Genomic DNA, 25,100 nt, shown 5'->3' on the forward strand with positions numbered 1-25,100 from the left:
AAAATGGTAGGAGGATGTATTTTTGTCCTCTGATTGTTAACTGTAAAGATGGATGAAGAGGAAAATATTAACAGGGATGGGGTAAAGGAGGGGGGGGAATCAGCTGGAGCTTCTTTTTCGTTGCTCCACTGAACACAGAGCAACATCCCCAGAGGCCGCCAATTCGAGCACAAGGCTGAGAACTGGCCAACCAATAGGGAACCAGGACCTAGTGACCGGCATTTCATTCAGCCCAGGGGTGTGGGATACGGAGGCGGGGCCTATATGCTCAACCCCCTAACACCATTGGTCACTGCCTTTTCAGGAATGCTGGTTATGTTTTGCAATCAACATAACAGATTTGCGTGACGTTTATAATTGTTGCCAGCAATACAACTTAACCCAGTATGACGGGCTGTTTGCAGGGAACCCTTAATATGCCATCACACTGACTGCACATATGGGATCCTGACAAATATTTCTCATTGTTTGGCCTGCATATGTGTCAGTGAGTCTCTCCATCTGTCTTGCTTTCATCCAGTTTTCCTTTCTCGCTTTGCTCTGCTTTAACTTGTTCAAGATACTAGTTTTGTCTCGCTTAATGTGTAGGCTCAATTTTCACCAAATTATCACCATCATCTTCTGGAAATTCAGCATGGACCAGCACAGGTGCTCACTATCCTAATCAGCACATGCTAGTGTTTGACACTGATGTCATTAAGTATGGCCAGCGTATGCTGCATAGCATGTGGAAATACATCCATCCACTATTTTATTTTACCAAACATTTGAGCGGTAGCACGGCTACTTGTGATATATGCAAGTCTACTGTATTGTGTACTACTTGAGATATGAGTGGCTCAACTTTTTTTTCGAGATTTTTTGCTTTGATTTGCAAACATAAACTTGAGATAATCTGCACTGTATCGTAGCAGTGAACTCAAATTGATACACTTCACAATAGGCAGCAGTCTGGCAAATAGTAACCAACCCACTAGTTACAGCTACATTCAGCATATTGGTGAGTTATATTTTTAATCGTTTAGTGCTGAAAAAATATAAATGACGTCATTGATTAATTGATTTCAACTCGACTTTCACCACATTAGCATCAAGTGCAAAAAAATCTCTAGTGGTTAAACCTGTCATGTGCTGTGAGGGTTGGATCCCAAAGCGCAGACACAAATAAGGTTTTAACTATTTATTCACATAACTTGACTCAACGAAAAACAACAAGAATGCATCGAGAATCACAAGACGCCAAGCCCCATTGGGCTGCGGAGAAGCACAGAGGGACAGGGAGTAATAATCCGGCGAAACACAAACAATTCTCAGACTGCACCTACAGGCAGTGAATCATTCTGATTAGTTGTACCAAGTAAAAGACTAAAGAATGACATCACAAAGGTCCAGACATCACCTAAAGGATTAAAGATCGACATCACATAGCCTAAAACTAGTTGAAACTAGAAGATGGTTATATGATAGTTACATCAGTACAAAACAGACACTTGACCTCACGGTCGTGAACCCAACTTAACAGGTCATGAACTCAAACTTAACCCTGGCGTGCCCCCATACATGACAAAACCATTCAGTTTGCAAAGCAGCTCAGGGTGCTCACTTGTGTACTAGTCATCACTGGAGACATTGTGACATCCATTGCTGCTATTTTGGTAACCTGTACTGTTGGACTGCCAAATTTCATTCAGCAAACAGCTTGTTTGAACCAAACAGGTGCAGTGCGTGCCTCCAGTATCTTCCCCATCATGAGTGTGGGTCTGCTGTTCTTGGGAGGACTCTGTGTAGCCGCCAGTGAGTTTTACCGCAGCCGACACAACGTCATCCTCAGCGCAGGAATCTTCTTTGTCTCTGCAGGTTAGTGTGCGCTGCAAGTGTGTCCCTGAAATGGCATCACTCTTTACAATAAGATGATCCTTACATTTCTTGTTTTCCTGTTGCAAATGCCTTTTTATGTTTCATATTCTTGTCATGTTCATTTCCTATTGAGGTGTTCAAATTAAATTGTTATTCAGCTGCTCACTTTTAAGTATTTGGAGCAGGAAAAAAAACAACACATTTACTGTACTTTGTGCTTCAGTGTTCCCTTTTGACCTTGTCATAATAATGAACATCAAAATAAGAGCATAAAGTATAGTAAATGCTATTATTGTAGTGTTAAATGGATACTAAAATATTAATGAATTTGTAAATTGTGGATGAGGTCTATCTAGATATGAAAAAGGCCAAGTTTGATTTGTAACGGTTATTCAATTATCGTGATCCTCAGTCATCCTAATGCAATATTGTTTTCATATCATTTCGTGAAGAGTTGAAGTTATTAAAGCCACAGATTTGTTTATTATTGTTATAATCTGGCATGTTTACACCACATTTGAATATTATGAAGTTGTCGTGGTGAATGCTTAAAGGACTGCAAAGTTTTCATTAAATTAACACCTCAAATTATAGTATATGGAAAAATGTTTTTCATAATAATTCATGGTGCATTTGCCTTTATTTTAGTGTAAGCCTAACACCAAAATATTTATGCATGATAAATCTATTTTTCTATTGCAATACAGATTAATTTACTGTTTGTGTTTGTTAAAAACAAATACATGGGAAGTGGCCTTTGAACAAATAATCATATATTAAATTGCAATATTGTGTGTGGGAGAATTGCAATAAGATTAATATTCCAAATCGTTCAGCCCTAACACAAATACACAAATACTGTACTGATGTTCAACATTTGAGGGTTTGTTTGTCGTTTGATACTTGTGCCAGTGCTCTTCAAAAGACACCAAGCAACATTGCTTCCATTCTATCTACAAGTCCTGAAATGGAGGGGCTAAGATGAAGCCCCATATTTGCTCTATTGTAATTAATTTTACATTCAAATATCAACGCACATGTGTGATTCTGAACAGCCACATAGATTAAGTAGGTTAGCTCCAATAGTTTACTGTATGTGTTGAGGATCATTCAAAGCTGGCAGAGGAGAAGGCCTGTGGAGTGAGATTGTGGATACAGCAACCGATCGAGATTTGAAGCACGCATTGACACAGCCGCGCATCATCAGCCTCTGACTGCAGACACATAGGATATCTCATAAACACACACACATCTGCTCTTGCCCCCGACACACAAACAGGGCTGTAATTGCTGTTCAGTGGGATGTGGAGGGCCCCAATGGGGTTTTGTAGTAAATTCTTGAGGCCAAATTGGTAATTATTTACCACAAAAGTGTGAGGCTGATTGTGTTTAATTACAGGCGGCTAATTGTCCCCATTCTGTACGTTCCACCACACTGCATGAGCACTGTATTCTGGACTAATGATATGGAATAGGAGAGACCAGCTGCGTGTGCATGTGGGTGCGTGCGGGTTGTCTTTTTCTCTTTGACTGGCTGTCCATCGTATCTCGCGCTTTACTTTTTAACCATCTAAAGATAAAAACATTAACACTAATTTGAAATATATTTGCAAACTCAGAAGCTGTAATGTCAAACCAAAGCATTTGGCAGCAATTTAAGTAGAACACCGACAATCCCATTTAACACATTTAAATGTTGATATCGTGCTCATGCAGGATTTTGATTACATTTTGATCTCTGAGAAGACATTTTGGATTAGGATGAAAAGGAACGCAGCTGTTCACATTGATTTTGCATGTGACCTATTTAAAGCAGGGGGTTCTGAATTCAATTTTGCACAGATGAAGAAAATGTTCTCAAGCCAGAATACGGACATACAACAATATTTACAACTTCATTTTGTCAGCTAATTGAAATGAAAAAACAAAAAACAACAATCTCAAATTATTTTGAATAAATGTGTTTTTGATTATGAACTAATATTAAAGGGATCCTTGACTCATTAGGCCATTTTCAGCAGTAAAAGGAAGTTAATATTTTGTCATTATCATTATTTTCTGTGTAGAGTTACTTTAAAAACACATTGGCACTTTCTGAAGTGCTGACTGAAAACAACATTACAAGTCCGCAGGTAACGACCAATCATCACGGCTCACCTGTTTTCTGGGTTTGGTCATATGACGTTCACAAAATGAGCCATGATTGGTCGTTACCTGCACCCTGAGCACATGTGATGTCATTTTCAATAGACAGCAAGTGGGAAAATGTGTTTTTAAAGGTTAAAGAAAAATTGTGACATTATCAATTGAATTGTATGTAAAATGGCTAAATGAGTCTCTTTAACATGTAATCAACTTTAAGCCCCTTTTTATGTCCTCTTTTATTCAATTTTTTCCTTCATTTATATATATATATATATATATATATATATATATATATATATATATATACATATATATATATATATATATATATATATATATATATATATATATATATATATATATATATGTGTGGGTGTGGGTTTCTAACTTGTGTTTTTCCTCTTGCAGGCCTAAGTAACATCATTGGAATTATTGTCTACATTTCGGCCAACTCAGGCGATCCGGGCCAAAGTGACAGCAAGAAGTCGTACTCGTACGGCTGGTCGTTCTACTTCGGCGCCCTATCCTTCATAATGGCCGAAATGGTGGGAGTGCTGGCAGTGCACATGTTCATCGAGAAGCACCGCAAGCAGCGGGCCAAGTCCCGCACCGAGCTGATCAAGAAGTCGGCCTTCAGCCGCATCCCCTCCTACCGTTACCGCTTCCGACGCCGCTCCAGTGTCCGCTCGTCTGAGGTTCCCAGCCGTGACACCTCGCCGCTGGGTAAAGTTGGTTACACAGGGCCCGGCGCCTCGGAGATGCCCATGTATACGCTGAACCCACGCGAGGCGGGCAACGCCGCCACCAAATCCGGCTTAGGCGGGTTGCTCAACTCTGAGAGGGAGTTCCTCCAGAGTAGCACGCTCACGAAAGACTACACTAAGGACCCCAACCGCAGGACCACGCCTGTCTGAGAGGTGTTGCCTGCCCATATCAATCAATCACAGTAGCAAAGAGGAGGAAACTGAAAGAGGGAGTGCTCGCTAAAGCAGGAAGGGGACACGTGGGGTTAAAGGGGGGGTCTGAAATACCTTGACTGTGAACTTTTAGCCTTTGAACTGTGAATCCTGAGCCCAGAGAGCATTTCAGTGTGTGTAGCACGAGCCGATTTGATGGAGAACTTGTTCCCATCTCCACTCAACCTCATGTTTCTGTAGTTGGCACATTCATTGGTTTTATTTGTGATCAGTTTCTACTCATTTTGGGCTTTTTATAAATGGGATTGTCCCATCTTGCGTGATTTGCTTTTTAGGCTGATTCACCTAAAAGATGATTGAAACGTAAATGTGAGGAAGGGGGCAGGGTAGGATCCCGGTCCGTCTTTGGTAGCAGATGATTCAGATGAGTGCAGCATTTGGTTTCCATTCAGCTGACTGCAAAATATCAATGAAGGATGTATTTGTCCGTGTTTGTACAGTATATACTCTATGCTCCTTTTTTTATTGCTTTAATCATGGACTGGCTTCTGTCATGACAGACACTGAAGGTGAATTGAGTTCATCCCTGGTGAGATACAGTAGCTCCTTTTTATAGCTGATCTCTGGTCAGTTGTTTGCTTGTTAGGGGTGTCATCACTTTTAGATGGTCATTTTTAGATCATTGGTGCTTCCTTTTACTCCGTTGTTCTCTATTTATTTCTCGACTGAAAGAAAGATTTATCTTCACTTTTCACCTACACCTACAGTTGATCTATGCTGCTCACCTCACCTCTTCACTCCCACCACTTTTCATCCTCTCGTTTCCACACCAGTCTTCCATCCGTGTCGCTGATAGACTAGCTGCATTGAGGAACCTGCGGAAGAGTTGAGACCACTTAGCTGTGAATATGGTTCTAGACAGAGCCATAAAGACATTCAACAGAGACGGAAATGCTCGTCCACTACCTCCCGCTGAATACCGTTCAACAATTGTCTAAAATCTCTCTTGTGCAAAGAGGGGAAAGAATTGGCTGGTGGCACGCGATATAAAGCAGACTGGAGGGGAGTAGCATGCATTATTCAGAGGGTTTGTGCTCCATCCCTTGAGGTGCCAGTCACAGCCTCCCCTCCTCTCCTTATCTCCCATACATGTGTGTTGACTGTATGCACATATACTAACAGACATCTCCTATCTGGGACCTCCACACATTTTTGTTCAAACAGAACGTATCTCATCAATACATCTCCATATGACTCCCTCCTTACCTAGACTTAAATATACTGCATGTTGCTGTCAGGGGAAAAATTAAAGCCACTGACACATCTGCATTAACATTTCAGTGTCAGCTAAGCTTTTCAGTTTATCAGGATCAAAGTTTGCAAAGCATGATTTGACGTGATTTCTTGCGGAAATACTGTAGACGACGATGCTGTCGGAGAATGTTTCCATTTCTTTATTTTGCTACACCTGAAGGCATTCACAAGCAGTGGTCGACAATTCTGAAACAAAGCAAAACAAAATAACTCAAATAGCTAAAGGCATTTATCGGCAGTATTTTCCCATCCACTTAAATGCTTTACACTGTATGACGCTTCAGTCCATGGCAGCCTCCTGTGTTGTGGTTCTAAATGGCTTAAACTTAGTCCAAAGAAAGATGCAAATATATTCATATTTTATTTATATTATATTACATAATTATTATTATTATTATTATGAATCATTTATTTTTATTTAATTGTTTTATTTACTTGTTATTGTATTAGATTTATTAGCTGTCAAACTTAAATTATTTAATCAGATGAATCACATCTTAGAATTTTTGATTAATTACGATTAATCGCTTAATTTAAAAGGCTTTTTATCCACATTTTCCCTGCCAAAGCGTGTGTTAATTCTTTCAACATTTATTGTTATGAGGACGTCTTCAACAATTTTTTTTTTGATCCACTGCACACGCTCTTATCCTCCTGTTTTTGTAATCAGTTAATTACTTGCATAATTTAAAATGGGAAAAAATGACCCCGATAGTTTGACATGAACAAATGTCATACGCAAACATTTATTAAATGCTTTAATTTAATGTATGAAGTTATTTTTATTGCTCAAACACAACCTGTGCTACCTTTAACGTAACTGTCCGCCGCTGTCAGCTAAAGGATCATCTGCGGTCAAAATTAATAGTGTTTCACACATATATATAAACCTGAACAAATCCTGTAACTAGAGAAGGGAGGTTGTGAATGAGCCTGCAAAATTGCAGCATCAGCGTCGTATAGTAAATGCAGGATTTATCTGTCTTTACCTTTTACGCAGAACCCAGACAAGTGCGATATTGCCTGACAACATCAACGTCTGATGTAACGTATAAACTACGCCCAGAATAGTGGAACCGAAAGAGTGTGAAACTGCATTCAGCATTTCACTTATGGCGCACGTATACACAAACGTGTGCATATCATTTCTTTTTTTTTGCTTCCTTTTATTCCTCCCGTAGTCAGCATTGCACTTTTGTTTTGTTTTGTTTTGTTTTGTTTTGTTTGTCATTTTGTTCCAAGACAACATAAAAAGCGTCAAGCAGATTTTCCACATGACCACTAGGACAGCTTTTATCTTGATAAGAAAAGACATTGCCACGTTCCCATAAAGAGAGCTTTGGTATGTCCTCGCGCTGGCTATCCTTCAAATGTAAATATTAATTTTACAACATCAGCAGTTGTCATGGGCTGTGAAAGGGAAAATGTGTTTTTCTCTTAAGCAAGGGCTTTTAATTTTTAAGGAAGCGGAGCACACAAGGGCTTTCTATGCTCGGCATTGCACCAACATTGTTCAAAGGGTGTTAAGTGGATGGGATAGATGCGTGAATGCGGGAAGACGAGAAAATACATTTGCACGGGAACAAGCGTTTATCAACAAGCTCGAATAGCTAACAAGCAACACGGTGTCGGAGCAGCGTTCCAGAAAAGAGTGTGCTCACTGGGCCACGTTCGCTACAACTGAGCCTTGACGAGATGTTTTTCTCTAACTTTAGAGTAGATGACTTTTCAAAGTAGTTAGAATCAAAGGATTAAACCTTACGCACATGTAGGATAGCAACGTAATTTATGATGATGTTGTTAATTATACCTGGTGCCAAATATTACTGAATAGTTCTCATTTTAGACTTTGCAGTGGTAGAAATGTAGCCGGTCTTGAGGGGCCCCTCATATCCACACGGAGGTCAGTCAGGAGTCATTCATGAGCCATGCCAAAACCGACGACTCAAACCATGCATATGCCACAAAGCCGTCTGTTTCCAGCGCTTCCTTTGCTTCGCAGTACCGTCTCCAATTGCACCCTGAATGCCACACCGCTCCTCGTAAAACAGTTTACCGGGTGCTTTTTGACGCCTGCCATCTCCCTTCTGCTTTCACACAGCTTTGACTGGATATAAACAAATAACTGTGTTATTAGTAATGCTATATATTCTATTCTACTCTAAAGGTGCCACTGTGCAGAGGATGCCAACCTCTGTCACATATTTATTAATCTATTGATGGCCAGATTTGGGCATCTGGGGTGGTTGTCTGTGTATATTAATCTAGTTTAAGTTTCTCCTTTAATGTGGATTGTGGATTGTGGAGTGGTTGAATGATACACGTGTGCAGCCTCTGACCGAGGCCAACTGATTTAATAGGGGGTCAGTTCGTTAGCGGGACGATCAACACAATACACAATGAGCAACACTTAAATGGGTTACTATACTTTCGAGGACTTACTGATAATTTCTCTCCATCACAAACGCTTCATGTAAACAGATAATGTGAATAATACGATGGTCTGTAAAGATGTGCTTTGCTTATTTATTATTATTATTATTATTATTATTATTATTATTATTATTATTACTGCAGTATTTGAGGAAATATGGTATGACCGTTCCTTCTTTTTAAAATGTGTCAAAAATGTTTACACTTCACATACATCACCATGCATTTTTCCTCCACTGTCCTCGTAAGTATAGCAATGTAAGTAGCGACACACATAACTAACACAGGTTAATTGACCTTTCGCATAAGCTCCGCCCCCCTTACTGTTACTGTTGCTAGTCCGTCAAGCTTGGTGACTCCGACAGCACAAGCCGTGACGGGAAGACTTACACCGGCGTGTATTAGTGATTTCTTTTGGAGCAATAACAGTGCAATATCCTCCAGATCGAGGCAAAAAGGTTTACAATATGCAGTGGAGGGTTATAGTCATAATATTAAATTAGCCAGCGAAGGGGAAACATACAGGACGCACGCTAAATCTGAGAAAACCCCATGACCTATACTTCCGATGCAACCAGCACAGCATTATGGACCAGTCGTGCTCTTGTACTGCCGGGAAAGTTTTCTTACTTATATTAGTCTAGTATTGTTAAAATATGAGGATTACTGTTAGGTCAGCAAGTTAGCTAAACCTCGGTGTTTATAGCTGGCTAAACATTAGTGAGTTTTTTTTGTCTTTGAAAGCATCAGATCAGTCGTTGTTATTCTTTGTCCATCATAAAAAAATAAATATTTATGTCACCCTAGCCATGGATTTAGTTAAGGTTAACAGCCTTCGAGCTGCTCCCTTGTCTGGTTCAACACTTGTACAGCAAGCGCAAGGTTGGGATACTCCGGAGACGGGTGTCCGTTCACAAAATGCTGCATGAAAAATGAAAACAAGATAAGCTCGTGGCACTTATTAGGACGCTAAGTTTGCCAAAATTGACGAAGCTTTGTGTTAACGTTAGCTCGCAACATTTAGACAAATGCAAAAGCTAACAGAAGACATTAAACTAACATTAACCACTGACTGAACAAGCTTAACTTAGATGGCAATGACATTCTAGTAATATATATTATTCATTAATAGTAACTACAATAACTTTGATATCGTTTTGTGACAGTTATTGCCCCGAAAGCAAACTACACTACAGCTAGCTAGTTAGCCCGATAGAGTTAGCATAGTCTTACCTTAGCACAGTCCGATTTACGTACTCCGTAGGCACACCGCTTCATCCTTTTGGAGGTCCGGAGCTTGTTAATGGTTGTCACTCTTCTTCCCTAAAGTTTTATGGTGGTGAGCAGCCTCGTAAGCCATCAAATAAAATCAATCAGACTATGGACATCATCGAGAGCTGAGTAAAGCGTGACGGACTATGCTTACATAGCAACGGTTGCTCAATGTGTGATTGGTCAATGCTCGTTTGGGGGGCGGAGTTTGCGAAAGGTCAATTAACGGCCAAGAAACTTCACACAAACGGTGATAAAAAAAAAAAAGAAGAAGAAAGAAAGAAAAAATTAGGCTACTTTCTTTTGGGGGACAAACAACTTTTAAAACAAAAATTGAGATGGCATTTTGTTCTGAGATATGGCGACAAACGTTACAAACTTGACACTTTGCTATTATTCAAACACACACAAATGCTTGTGAGGAGGACTTATGTGCCTGCATGTTTGTGTGTGTTCATATCAACAAGTGTGTACAATATGTGTGTGTGTGTGTGTGTGTGTGTAGCTCGCCTCTCCTCACTTGTACACGGAGTGCCTGCCTTGTCCTGCCTTCAGACAGCCCCCAGATCAGCCGAGGGGCTTTTCCAGTGTGACGTCCTACAGCTAATTACACTTATAGACTTCTTAGAAACAACACTGATAGGCAATTCTGAAATCAAGTGAGTATGCTGTGCTGTGTGATTGCTTCATGTACTCTTTGAGGTTGATTTGGGAGTGGCAGAGGGGTGGGAAACAATCTGGTTACCCTAATGACCGCTGGTCTTGAATCAACACACATGGTTGTAGACTGTTGTTGCTCATTCTTTATAATCTTGCCCAAGAATGATTGTGTTTATATGTGTGTCTGTGTGTGGTGTGTGCGTGAGGCTCATGAGGTAGAGAAGCCATCTGCTGGTTTGCTCCCCATCCAGACTCGGAAGCAGTGATTACACCTGATGACCACAATGACGGTTGTATAAAAGCATTTTAACACTTGGACATGCTGTTCAGATTAAACTTCTGTTGTTAATGGTAAAATATGTACAGATGTAATTTCACCCCAAAAAGTTCAAAGTGAAGCCATTGATTTTCTAAACAATCCTTTTTGTTGCCGTGCGGGTGCTTTATCTTTCATTGTACGTGAATTTGGACAGGGAGTAATTATGTTTTTGTTTTTTTAATGGTTTTGCCTCAAGCCCTGTGCTCACTTGTTGTTTACACGCAGAACATATCCGTGGCTCTTTACGCTTGACCGACCAAGGATGAAAGACTCCAAATTACAGGGTGTGTTACCAAGCTTCGACCATCAGGTGCGTTCAAGTGGCATCTTGGAAAAATTGCTGACACTGTGGCGGACTCAAATGTTAATGGTGTTTGCGTGAAATAATAGCCTGCCAAGAATCAGATCAGATTCCTTCACATATTTTTGAACAATTCCTTCAGACTGTTATCTAATAAAGCCATCCCTTCAAAACTGACCAATGGAATCCAATGCAATCAGTTGTAACCAATCAAACTATGAATGGGGTTTAAAAAAAAACATTATCTGGAGTAACATGCATTTATTAAAGGGGATGGGTGTGCGTTGTATTTTTGTGGTGAGGTCAAACTGTTACGCTGCAGTATAATTGTGCAATGCTTCAAAATGACAACAAAAACAAAAAAATATCAATGTGTGCAGATGGAGCCTAAAGTGAAGCTGATGCAATGTCTGCTGTGATAAGTTGAAATTGTGTTTGAGGGGGGGGACAGACTTTGACCCTGCTGTATACCTCTGAGCCCTATCATGAGCTAAAAACACACAATATCCCAGGCAAACCGACTGGTTTTCCCTCACATGTTCACACACACACACACAAATCTGTTCTCAGCAGAATTTAGTAAGATTTTGTCCAAAATGCACTCAAACATTTTGTTTGAATAGAAAAAATATCTTTTCCAAATGAGTTGTATATTAATGTTGCTAAACAATGGCAAAATATGTCAATCGCATTGTCAAATATTTGTCCAGTTGGATCATAATAAAGCATTTTTGTTTGATTTCTTACTCGGTTCTGTCGAGGACAGGTTGTACAGACACATAGCTGTCCGCCTGAATCTCTGTACACTTTATAACGTAAACCTCCAACTAGCAGCCGTCTGACACGGACAAATGCTGTGAATAAAAGCACACTTTTACTTACATTATATAGATATGATTACCTATATCTAGAGAGAAAGAATATTATATACAGTATGATGAATAGAAAATAAAGAGACACCTTTTCAATTCGCCTGCGTGTGGGTTCATTTTGTGTTCGATTTGCATATTGTATAGTGGAACTCCCATCGTCAAACACTGGTACGTTGGGTGACCTCTCGATTTGTCACTAGTATTGATGGTTTCCATTTCCATACGGAACAAAAACATAAAAGCAACACTTGTTTTTGCTTGCATTTTTCATAGACTTTCTGTTAGTGAGCACCTTTGCCAAGGTCCACCTCATGTATGGCATATCATGATGAAGTCATCCTTCAACATTTCTTGACAATAATAAGTTATATGTGACCTCACTAGTGTAAACATGACATTCTCATGTATATTACATTTGTGGAATATGAGTTATGAAGTAAAATCCAGCTGTTTTTATCCATCTCATTTTGCCACTTGTGGTTGACTGATGATGACATCACAGTTGCTCAGGGCTCAAGCAATAACCAATCACAGCTCATCTGTTTTCTGAAACTGAGCTATGATTGGCTGTTACCAGAACCCAAGCATCTGTGATGTCATTTTCAATCGACATCAAGTAGCAAAATGGCCACTTTCCTCCAGGTGGAGGAGTGGAACCGTCACTTGCCTTCGGTGCTGGTTGCCGTGGGTTCGCTCCCCCGCCTGGGAGACCCATGTGGCTTACATGAAGTAAGCTTGTGTGAGTGTTTGAATGAGTGATTAAAAAAAAAAAAAAAATGGCCACCTTCTGATATTGATAAAACTTCTGGATTTTGATGCTTAGCTCATATTCCACTAACGCAATATTAACCATAATACCGTATTTGGGCTGCTGTCAAGAATTTTTTCAGGGGTTGACGTCCACTTTAAAGAGCATGATTATTGCACAGGTGTTCCTTAGACTGCCCTCATGGCCACAATAAAACGTGCAGTTTTATCACACAGGGATGCTCTGGATCGACGTATGCGACAGCGTGCAACAGTTCCTGCCAAGGAGTATGAGTGGACCACCAATTTAAAAGCCATGTGACAGTGGTGGTAATGCACAGCCCAACACTGCTGAAATTATTATTTGTATACACATACCTATGGCAGAAATAATACTTAAAGATACACTTCAAGTAAACGTAATGAGTCTGAGCATCTCTGTTGGATGCCCATTTTCAGAAAGTTGCATTAATAGTTGTAGACACTTAGGATGATGAAGCACACCTTCCACTTAGTGCAAAAAGCATGAGAGAATATTTAGTCACCTAATGAGGCTCATGCAGAAACAAACCAATGCAATTAAACACTTACTGTGCTGTCTATTTATGCTGATGGCGTTCAGGAGAGAGACTAAATGTGTGCCAAGTAGATTTGCATTAAATAAGCACAAGTGGTTCTATACGACTCTTTAAATAAGCATGCAAGCAGAATCCACAAGATGCCAAAATGAGCACATTGGCCTTGCAAACTGTGTTTTTGATATAAATATATTTTTTAATTCAGTGGTTGTTGCACTTCATTGCACTGCTTTTGTTATTATCGAGGTTGAAAAGCAAGCCAATCTATGAGTGTAGGAAGGAATGAATGAGGAGCTCAGCTACACCTGATGAATATTCATCATCATTCATACGGAGCTCCGTGTCATCGTCATAGAGATTAGAGTGGTTGACAGGATTATGGGGGAGACTGTGCGTCACTCTGCTTTTTTCTTACCTTTGACTTTCTTAAACATGAGATTGGGTCACTCACTTCCAAGTGCTTCTCAGGTTTCCTGTTGCTCAGATAAACTCAACATATTCCTCCATGTTCGTCTATTTATTCTTTTTCAATTCTCTGTGATCCTCTGAGACCTCTTCCCTCACATTTCTCTGTTTGGAAGCCTCCCATAGAGCACTGTATGGCACTGTAGTAATTGCTTTCTTCAGCTCCATTGGCCCAATAAGAGGAAATTGCCTTTTATGCAAATAGCCCATAAAGCACACTGAGCGTTACCCAGCATGTGTCCCTCAAGAATCCCACATCAGATGATTTTCTTTCACTCACAGCTGACAGCAGTAACTCAGCGGATTCGTAAAAGAACGGACATTTTGATTGAGAAATGTTCATGTCATTTGCCCAACAACAACAACAAAATGTTTATACTGTACAGTAACTGTCTATAGATGTCACATGATGGTGGCAAAGCACTAGTTTTGTCCAAATGAAACTCCTCAACTTCAACATAGTTCCTTGGTCCCAAGATGATCCAAATGTGGCAAAGCTTTACTATTGCCTAATTGGAGTTCCTCAACTCACTTCAACGTCGTTCTTTGGCAGCAGGATTTCATCAAAACATTACTTCTGTCTGAATTAATATTCATTCCTTTTACATACTGCAGTTCTTTGTCACGGGATGCTACAAAGTGATACCAAAGCACTACTTTTGTCCAAATGAAACTCCTCAACTTACTTCAGCGTAGTTCCTTGGCACCATGATGACGCCATGAAAATACTTTTACTTCTTTAGCCAAAGCACAAAAACAGTGAATAAGTGAGTTTTTGAGCAAATAGGTGAATTTACAAAATATCATACTGCACATATTTCCATTAGAAACATTTTGTATTGAGCTGCCAGACCTTTTCTTATGTTGCAGCAAGTTTCATTTATGTTTTATGTGTTATGGTCCCTCTGCTATTGGCTGGCAACCAGTCCAGGGTGTCCCCCGCCTACTGCCCAGAGCCAGCTGAGATAGGCGCCAGCACCCCTGAGACCCTTGTGAGGAATAAGCGGTCAAGAAAATGGATGGATGTTATGGTCCCATTTTTCATTTTATATTTTCAGTAACCAAAATTATGGTTTCAAATCCAAGGTTTGCTTGGACTCACAATTTGGAGTTTCCACTCTATCTGTATTGTTAATTTTGATTCTACTTGTGTTAAATCTCATTAGCTCGTGCTCAGCCCACTTAATTCCAACCCATAATAATTCCTGCAAGCATTCAAACACTGACTGATTTTATCACACTTTGACCGCATCATACTATATACCGTATATCCAACGTGTCTATGGTCTTCCAGAGCAATACTGATATGCTTCCCATGCCGCCCTTGATTTATGCATACACACAAGCGCACACACATATGTGCTCTTTTGATAGCTGAGTCATGTCATGTATCGTATGACGATAAGAAGAACATGAAGTTAAAAGGCAGCAGCTGTTTCACCTTCATCCTCGCTCCCTCATTCTCCTTCTGCATCTTTCCATCCTCCCACTGCTTTCACAACGATGTGCTAAACGAGCCAAGATAGGGGCAAATCCCTCCTTGGAGCAGAACAGGCAGGAGAGGTAGAGAGAGAGAGCGTTGTGCATATGCAAAGCACTTCTTCAAACTTCTCTTTCTCTCCAACTGACCTCCATCCATCTGTGTTTTGAGCTGAATGCAAAACAATCAGCTCACAGATCCCCAGTAACCCACTGTCCTCTGGTTTGCTGGCAATCTGGTTGCCTCCATCATGAAGAAATAGAACTATACTACAGTAAGTGTAACTACTTCATACCATTCATACCATTCTTCCAAAAATTATTTCTCAATTGTTTATCTAAGGACCTGACATATTTTGTTTTAATTAAGCAATGCAGATCAGTTCTGTCATAAAAACTTGTGAAGGGTATCAAGAGCGGTGTTAGAGTGTTGAATGGGTATCGCATGACATACTGTTCGGGCCACAAATTTTGGCCTATAATACCTTGATAGTCTTACTCTTGAGATTAAATTCTACCCTGCACAGATTCAAGACAGATAAAGCAAATCAGCACTGGAACATAACCTTCAGACTCCTCCACGTTTCACAGTAGGTACATTGTTCTTTTTGTAGCTTCATTTCTGAGTATGTAAACAATATAGCCGATGTGACTTGCCAAAAGGCTCCGGTTTCATCTAATCTATCCACAGAACATTCTTCCAAGGCACTGAGGCTTGACAATAAACATGTTTGGCAAATTCCAGTCTAGCTCAGTGACAACTGACCATTATGTTTTTCGTGTTTTTTTTTTTTAATTCATTTCTGCTGTTTTTGTTTCTTTCTTTCTTTGTTTCTTTGTTTTAATATGGGGCCCTGTTCATTCAATACCACACATGGGCTATATTATTTCACATAACAGTGTGAAAAGTCTATAATATCCAACAAATGGTGTATTAGAATATGTGTTTGCAATAACACCAGTCAAAACTAAAAACATTTGAAGGAAAAGACAGCTATCAGACACCTATTGAAGCAATGTTTTATCTTGGCCTATGGCACAGGTGGCGAGATCCGGTCCTCGAGGGTCAGAGTCCTGCAGGTTTTGGATATTTCCCTTCTTCAACACAGCTGATTCATGATCAGCTCATCAGCAAGGTCTGCTGAAGCCTGATAACGAGCCTGTTAATTGGAATCAGCTGCACTTCGAGTAGGGAAATCTATAAAACCTGCAGGACTCCGGCCCTCGAGGACTGCAGTTTGCCACCCCTGGCTATGGCGTAAAATGGTTCTCAGCGTACACAGTGACTGCAGTGTAGAATAGGCCTGCCGTTTAGTGTACTCACATGGGGACACACTAAATAATGTTTTGTCTCCCTCCAGCGGATGATTTTAAAAGGCAATGACTAAAACTGAAGCCAACAAAACAGCATACAGTACTAAATGTACCCTTTGATGAAGAAAATACAAATTGAGAAGTTTCTCATTTTCTCAGATCCAGGTATTGTTCATTCAAAAATACTTCAAGACCTTAGTGTCTTGCATAGTGTCAACATGACTCATATACATGACAAATTCTCCTCCGTGGTCCAGCGTTGCCAGCTGTCTGGTGGGTCAATATCAGTGGTGCGTTTAGAATCCCCAAAGTGCTCTCTGTGTTGGTTCAAAGGGGGGGGGGACAATTTGCCATCCCAAGGGGCGATGTTTCACGTGGCTTGTATTTGAGAGTTTGACAGCAAAAGAGAAGAAAACTCAAACTTAACAGCAAAGTATGTTCCCCATCATAAAATAATGGTGGTGCTGTATTGCTACCTCTGGGGGAATGCAGTGGTCACAAGTTATTTAACTTTGCAATAAAGTCTGCTAGTTTAATGCTGGCACATAATCAAAACGCTATCAACGAGCTAACGAATGGCATCAGTGTCACAGTGTTAAGCAACGGATGTTTGAACACAAACGGTGGATTAGGATGGGTAGTATTACAATATTCACAAGTATATGTTCTTTATTCTCTGCAATGAATGACTAATATTACTGCCGTATTGAGAATCTGAAACCGTTCTCAACTTCAGTATGGAGTTATCTGTATTATAGTGCCCCAGGTGGTGAAGACATGCACACCAGAAAGAGCAGCACAATGTCCATTGAATGGAATCCAAAAAGGTTTTAATTTCTTTCCACTGCATTTAATTTTACCATCCCTGTATGTTTTATATATTAATGGCATAGAGTGCTAGTTTTCTTATTGAAATTATCTTTTTTGGGGGGGCTGGAAAGACATAATGGCATTTCAATTTATTCCATTTACTTTAATGGGGAACTGTGATTTGAAATGTGACTGTTTTGAGTTACGAGGGTGTTCATGGAACAAATTAAACTTGCCTCATTGCATATTTTTGCGAAGTAGTATTGAGGATGAACCAAGTACATGTAACCAAAAAAGCGAACTATCTGGATGGAGCAGGTATTTTTTTTAAGGTGAAGCATTTCATTTGCTATTTTTATTTTTTTTCAACCTAATTAGTTTTCAAAACTTTTTGTCACCTCATTTCAGGTACCTGATTTAAGGATTTTCTTGACATTTTATAATATGATTTGTATTTAATAATCTGCTTTATACGTTTTAAGTTATTTATACAGGACTGTCTCAGAAAATTAGAATATTGTGATAAAGTCATTTATTTTCTGTAATGCATTTAAAAACCAAAAATGTCATATATTCTGGATTCACTTGGAAACACTTGCAGGTGTTTCGAGTTAATTAGACGATTCAAGTGATTAGTTGAAAAGCCTACTAGTATACTTTTTCATGAAATTCTAATATTTTGAGATAGGATATTTGAGTTTTGTTTAAGCTGTAAGCCATAATCAGCAATATTAAAATAATAAAAGGCTTGCAATATTTCAGTTGATTTGTAATGAATCCAGAATGTATGACATTTTTGTTTTTTTAATTGCATTACAGAAAATAAATGACTTTATTACAATATTCTAATTTTCTGAGACAGTCCTGTATGTCTAAGTGATGCTATTGGATGTGTTTAGACCTAGTCCAAATGATATTTGCTTTATCACTTAGAATGTTGTGGAAATCAGCCATAATCCACTCTTGTCATGTGATTGTTTACATTATTATACTCTTTAATAACTCAAAGAGAAAGTATATATTCTTTTTACACAGTGAAGCTGAAGGAAAACCACAAGAGTATTCAGTGGCTGTTACACCTTCTGTGCTGTTCTTAAATAAAGATCCCACGGCTGTTCAAACACAGCCAATGAAACTGGTGAGAAGACACACAAATGCATGTCTTCAACAGGAAATTAGCACATCACAATAAAAGAAAACGTACAATTATACTCATGTGGAGAACCCCACTTCAACACACGTACAATTGCCTCATACATTGCATCATCATACTCGCACATACAACCCTCATCACCCTCACAATGCAATCAAAAGAACATTTCATTTCATTCCTGCAATTGTACCGGTTCACGTCTGATCCAAATAATACTCTTACTTACTTTAATACTTTAATTTTGAACATTTTTTTAAACTCAATGATTGACTTGCATCTTTGCAGGTCATTACCAAAACTATTCCACAAATGAACACCTCTTACAGAAACACACATTTGCTTAATATTTGTTCTTGCTTTGGGATACTTGTACCCCTTATGTCATAAGGACTGTGTCTAATTTCAAATAGCTTCTGAATACTGTGGCAGAGTAAATTGTTGTTAACTTTATACATTATTTGTGCTATTTTAAACTCAAGTCGTAAAATTTCATTGTGTTTAATTTAATAAATAGTGAATGTGTTGGTTCACTATATTTTGATCGATTAATAATTCTTATGGCTCGTTTTTGCAACTTGAAAACAGAGTTAGTTTTTGTTTTATATGCATTTCCCCAGATTTCCACACAAAAAGTCAAATGTGGTAATAATAATGAACAATATAATGTGTATAATGATTTCATATTCAGGACATCCTTAGTTTTATAGAGTATCCTGATGATTTTTGACATTTTCGTTTTGACATTTTCTATTGTGTGACTTCCAACATAATTTATCATCTATAACTACTCCAAGAAATTTATTTTCATACATTTTCTTCACATATATATTAAAGGGGACACATGGGAAAGTAACTTTTTCATTTCTCGTACACATATAGCTGGTTTTCTGGAGCTTTTGCATCAAGTGTGAAATCAAACAACTAAGGAAGTCTAGTTATATGCCTATTTCTGAAAATGTGTCCGTGAGCAAGTCATTCTGCACAACCACCCCACTGTTACAAAACAGTGGGACTAATAAACATAACCACCTCCACACTGTTCTCAGCCAATGACATGATCAACACGGCTAGCCAAAGATCACATATTGGACATGGACATGTGCATATATATATATATATATATATATATATATATTTTTTTTTTTTTTTTATTTTTTTTTTAAAGGGCGTTTTTGTCATAACAACTGGTTTGGAACGGCCTGTCCTGTCCTATGCGGACCCTGGCCATGCCTTGTCTCTCGCTGCCACCTACTGACCAAAGTGAGTACTTTTCATGTTAAATAATGAAAGCAAAATATAAGGGCATCACATGTGCAAAGGCACTATAGACTGAGAGAGTTTTGGTAACATTTTGCTGGCCGCTATAATAACCAACATCTTAATTTAGCTTAAAATTATTTGAATGTATCTGATAAATGTTGTTTGACTGATTAAATGTGGACTCAAGTATTTCTCAGTTGTTGAGAATGGTTATTGAATTGGGTTAGTGCTACAAGTTAAGATAGATTATTCATGTGAAATGCATAAACTTGCCAGAAAATGGCGGAAATGAAACGATAATGTAGTGCATGCACGCATGTGGTGGGGTTGTCTTCCCCCAAGAATGATAACGCAGTCATTTGCAAAGACTTCCCAAGTAGCATGACGAGTCACTAGACCAAAGCAGAAATCAGTATATCACTTTTATAATATATGAACTATATAATCAGTGAATTGAGCTTACATTGTGTCATCTTTTGTTCAAGCACATTGCAACTAGCAATGACGTTGATCAGTATTTTAACTAGTGTTTAGCACCTTAGTAAAGTTAGTTTGATCTAGTTGATTTATTGATTAAAAAAAAACACAAAAAAAACAACAACAATCTGAAATTGTTGCAATTTGTTTCTCCCATAATCAGAATAGCTACAATGTACGAAAATTGTTTCAGAAAGATGTTGCCTCTGTAACTTATGTTTTTTTTTTTTTTTTTTTTTTTAAATTAAAACACCACTTCGGTCACAATTTTTTCCCAGACTGACAGATTGACGGACTGATGGCGGGCAAACGGATTGACAGACTGACGGATAGACGACACACTGATGGGTAGACGGAGTGACGGGTAGATGATTGACGGAAGGACCGACGTATTGACGGACGGAACGACGGATTTGACGGGTAGACGGACAGCCGGATTGACTGACGGACCGACCGACGGATTGACGGAAGTACTGACGGGCCGACGGGTGACGGACGGACGTATTGACGGACGGACCGACGGATTTGACAGACGGACCGACGGATTGACGGAAGGACTGACGGGCCGACGGACTGACGGATTGACAAACGGACCGACGGATTGACGGACGGAATGACGGGCCGACGGACTGACGGATTGACGGACGGACTGACGGATTGACGATCGGACTGACGGACGAACTGACGGTCGACGGATTGACGGATGGACGAACGGACTGACGGATTGACGGACGGAGTGACGGATTAATCCGTCGGTCCGTCGGTCCGTCCGTCAATCGGTGGGCAGACGCCCGTCTTCCCACTACCCATCAGTCCGTCAATCTGTCAGTCCGGGAAAAAATATGACCGAAGCGGTGTTTTAATTAAAAAAATAAAAAATAAAAACATAAGTTACAGAGGCAACATCTTTCTGAAACAATTTTCGTACATTGCAGCTATTGTTCTGTTTATGGGAGAAACAAATTGTCATGGTTTGGCTCTCAGGCCTCTGTTTGTTTTCTTTCCAGCACCCAAGTGATTGGTGGGCGTTTCCCTCTTTAATGACCGCACCTGTTCCTCGTGGACAATCAATGGACTTTAAAAGCCACTGCGCCACTACTGCTGACTGCCAGATTATTCATCTTGCTCACTGCTGTGCAGCCAAGTGTTTATTCTAGCGTTTTCATAGCCTTTCATAGTTTTTCACGTGTCTTGTATTACTACGTCGCCCTGTTGTACTTTGTAGAATGTTTGGATTTTAGTTTGCGTTCTCTCACCTAGACTTGTAGTGTTACCTTTTACGTGTGCGCTGTTGGCCACGTTTTCCTAAATTGAACTTTCTATTTCGTGTTGTATGATGTTTGTTGTGAATCCTTGCTTTTTGTAAGCAAGTGTTTTTCGTTAATCACTATTTTTCTCCTTGCCTTTTGCAAGTGTTTTCGGTTGAGTTGTTTTTGTACTGGTTGTCTGACCAGCTTTTTTGGTTGTTTGTTTCCGCGCATCTCAGCGGAATAAGTTCTTTATCATCCTTTTTCTGGTCTGCGTATTCTGGGATCCACTCTCGCCGGCCATCCCGGCCCCCCTTAACAGAATAATCTGGCCATGGATCCCGCAGGCCCGGAAGAGGTACGTCACGCTTTGGCCAGTCAAAGGAAGTTGGTGGGGCAGCATGACAAATCGCTGCGTGAGATGCAGGAGGCGATTTCCACGCTGGCCCGCCAATTTGGGGAGCTTTCGACCCGGGTCGGTCAAGCAGGAGCATACGCTTCTCCCCGAGCTAGCTCGACTCCTGACTTTGAGCAGGCGCTGCCTTCTAATGTTGCTATTAGCGAACCTTCTCTGCCACATCCGTCACGTTACGGAGGGGAACCCGGTATGTGCAGTACCTTTTTGCACCATTGTTCCCTGATTTTTGACCAGCAACCGCTTACGTATGCCCTTGATTGCTCCAAGGTAGCATTTGTTATGAGCCTTTTGACTGGCCAAGCAGCCTCTTGGAGTATGGCCGTGAGCAATTCAGCACCTGAGCTCCGGTCTTCCTTCCCCGATTTTGTTCGTGAATTCAGATGCGTGTTTGATCATCCTGTGACGGGGAAGGAGGCCGGAGGCCAGTTACTTGACTATGTGCAGGGGCGGCAATCAGTCGCAAACTATTCTATTGGATTTAGAATCCTGGCCGCAGAAAGAGGGTTTGACAATCGAGCGCTTTGTTGTATATTCCGGCGAGGACTTTCACCCATATTGAAGGACGAGTTGGCAGTTCGTGACGAAACCACGAACTTGGAAGAACTCATAGCCCTGAGTATTAGACTGGATAATCGTATCCGGGAAAGACGGCGAGAACGGGGCTGCGAGCAAAGCAGCCAACGCAGAGACATGTCTGGATCCGTGTGGGAGAGGACGTACGCAGGGGATTCCGACAACGAGCCCCGTGATTCCAGACCACATACCGTGACTGACGCCGTAGCGGACAAGCCCATGCAACTGGGGAGTGGTCGACTTCACCCAGCAGAGCGGCTGCGCCGATCTCGGAGTGGGGCCTACTACTACTGCGGTCAAGTGGGACACCGCGTCACCGGCTGTCCAGCCAGAGCTTCACGGGGGCAACAAGTAACAACGCTGCTCCGCTCTCTACAAGCCCCGGCTGATACCCCGGTCTCGTCATCTACACCACAGCGTGAGTGCATTCGGACGGGGGTAGAGAAGAGTATGGTGGGTTCTAGAACTGTCAGCCACACTAGACTCGAACTTCCAGGGGAGGTAACGGGGCCAGGAAATGCTGTTACAGTTATAGCGCTTATTGACTCTGGGGCCGATGAGTGTTTCATGGATCCTGATATTGTTGAACAGTTGGGTTGTCCCTTAGAACCCCTTAAGGAATGTAAAGAGGTGCTGGATCTTGACGAACGCCTCCTGGCCGCTATTGAAAACGTTACGGCTCCGGTTGAGTTAAGGTTGACAGGTAACCACGTGGAGCGTCTTCGTTTTTTTGTTATGCCGTCCCGTTCGGCACCCATTATTTTGGGACTTCCGTGGCTTAAGAAACATAATCCAGAGATCGACTGGTCCAAGCCGGCCTTGGAAAACTGGAGCGAATTCTGTCATGCTAACTGTCTAGTATCCGCCGACCGCGATAAACCTACCTCTCCGCCTATGCTTCCGGAGGCAATCTGCCTTGACAATGTACCGAGAGATTATCATGATCTTAGTAAGGTTTTCAGTAAGGACCGAGCCCAGTCGTTGCCACCCCATAGACCCTACGATTGCGCTATCGACTTGATTCCCAATGCGCCACTTCCTACCTCCAGATTGTACAGGGTTTCGCAACCGGAACAAGCGGCCTTGCATGACTATCTCTTCCTCCTTGGCCGCCGGCTTAATCCGTCCGCCGACTTCACCGGTAGGATCAGGGTTTTTCTTCGTCGAGAAGAAAGATAAGTCGTTACGGCCCTGTGTCGATTACAAGGGTCTCAATGACATTACTATAAAGAATAAATACCCCTTGCTTGATTCAGCGTTTGCACCACTGCAAGCAGCCACAGTTTTTACAAAACTTGATCTTCGGAGTGCATACCACTTGGTTCGGATTCGGGAGGGGGGATGAGTGGAAGACCGCTTTCAAGACCCCGCTGGGACATTTCGAATACTTAGTAATGCCGTTCGGACTAACTAACGCACCATCCGTGTTTCAGTGTTTAACGACGTCTTACGAGATATGCTGGATCAGTTCTGTTATGTTTATCTTGACGACATCCTGATTTTTTTTCACGCGATCTCAAAGAGCATAGGATTCACGTACGCAAAGTACTCCAGCGATTACTGGAGAACCGGTTGTATGTAAAAGCTGAGAAATGCGAATTTCACTTAGACTCGGTCCAGTTTCTGGGCTTCATAGTGGAGAGAGGACAACTTAGAGCAGACCCAGCTAAGATTCAGGCTGTGGTGGATTGGCCCTCTCCATCGTCTAGGAAACAGCTTCAAAGGTTCCTAGGGTTTGCTAATTTCTATAGGCGCTTTATCCGAAACTATAGTCAAAGGGCACAACCACTTACACGGCTTACATCTGATAAAGTCCCATTCCAGTGGACTCCGGAAGCGGAATTAGCTTTTTCTGAATTAAAATGATTGTTTTCTACTGCACCAGTGTTGAAGCATGCTAACCCAGAACTTCCTTTTGTGGTCGAGGTCGACGCATCCAGTTCAGGAGTGGGGGCGGTCCTTTCCCAACGCTCCCCAGATGACCAGAGGCTGCACCCCTGCACGTTCTTCTCAAAGAGGCTTAGCCCTGCAGAGGTCAACTATGACGTTGGGAACCGCGAACTTCTGGCCATCGTACTGGCTCTACAAGGCAAGGCAAGGCAAATTTATTTGTATAGCACATTTCATACACAAGGCAACTCAATGTGCTTTACACGAGGAAAGACAACACATAAGCATCAAGAAGCAGTAGTTAACATTCAGAGGGAAAAAATAAATAAAAATAGGTTACAAAATTTACTAAAAAAAAAACCCACTTAATTAAAGCTGTTTAAAAGTCCCTAATCAAAGGTATAAGAAAAAAAGCAAAGTTTTTAACCTGGATTTGAAAGCATTTACACTCGGGCTGACTTCACTTCTGTTGGTAGCCTATTCCATCTGTGTGCAGCATAATAGCTAAATGCAGCTTCACCATGTTTGCTTCGAACTCTGGGTTCCACTAGTTGGCCCAAGTCTGTGGATCTCAGAGCCCTGCTGGGTTTGTACTCAAT

General features: G+C 40.8%; 1 protein-coding gene and 1 long non-coding RNA gene across 2 annotated transcripts in view; one reads left to right on the forward strand and one right to left on the reverse strand.

Annotated features, from left to right (window-relative positions):
* The window catches only part of cacng3b (calcium channel, voltage-dependent, gamma subunit 3b), a 34,194-nt gene extending 22,003 nt beyond the window's left edge, over positions 1-12,191 (forward strand). The window contains exons 3-4 of the mRNA XM_077539545.1: positions 1,717-1,857; positions 4,411-12,191. Coding sequence (XP_077395671.1) covers positions 1,717-1,857; positions 4,411-4,916 — 647 coding nt within the window. The 3' untranslated portion in view covers positions 4,917-12,191. The remainder of the gene's footprint in view (positions 1-1,716; positions 1,858-4,410) is intronic.
* On the reverse strand, positions 1,173-10,093 carry LOC144031981 (uncharacterized). The gene is made up of 3 exons (XR_013287644.1): positions 9,900-10,093; positions 5,710-5,794; positions 1,173-1,882 (listed from the first exon to the last, which is right to left on the reverse strand). It is a non-coding gene; the product is annotated as an uncharacterized LOC144031981 (long non-coding RNA).
* Positions 12,192-25,100: the final 12,909 nt, after the last annotated feature.

Source organism: Festucalex cinctus, chromosome 1 (genome assembly GCF_051991245.1).
Source record: "Festucalex cinctus isolate MCC-2025b chromosome 1, RoL_Fcin_1.0, whole genome shotgun sequence".
NCBI classification, from domain to species: domain Eukaryota; kingdom Metazoa; phylum Chordata; class Actinopteri; order Syngnathiformes; family Syngnathidae; genus Festucalex; species Festucalex cinctus.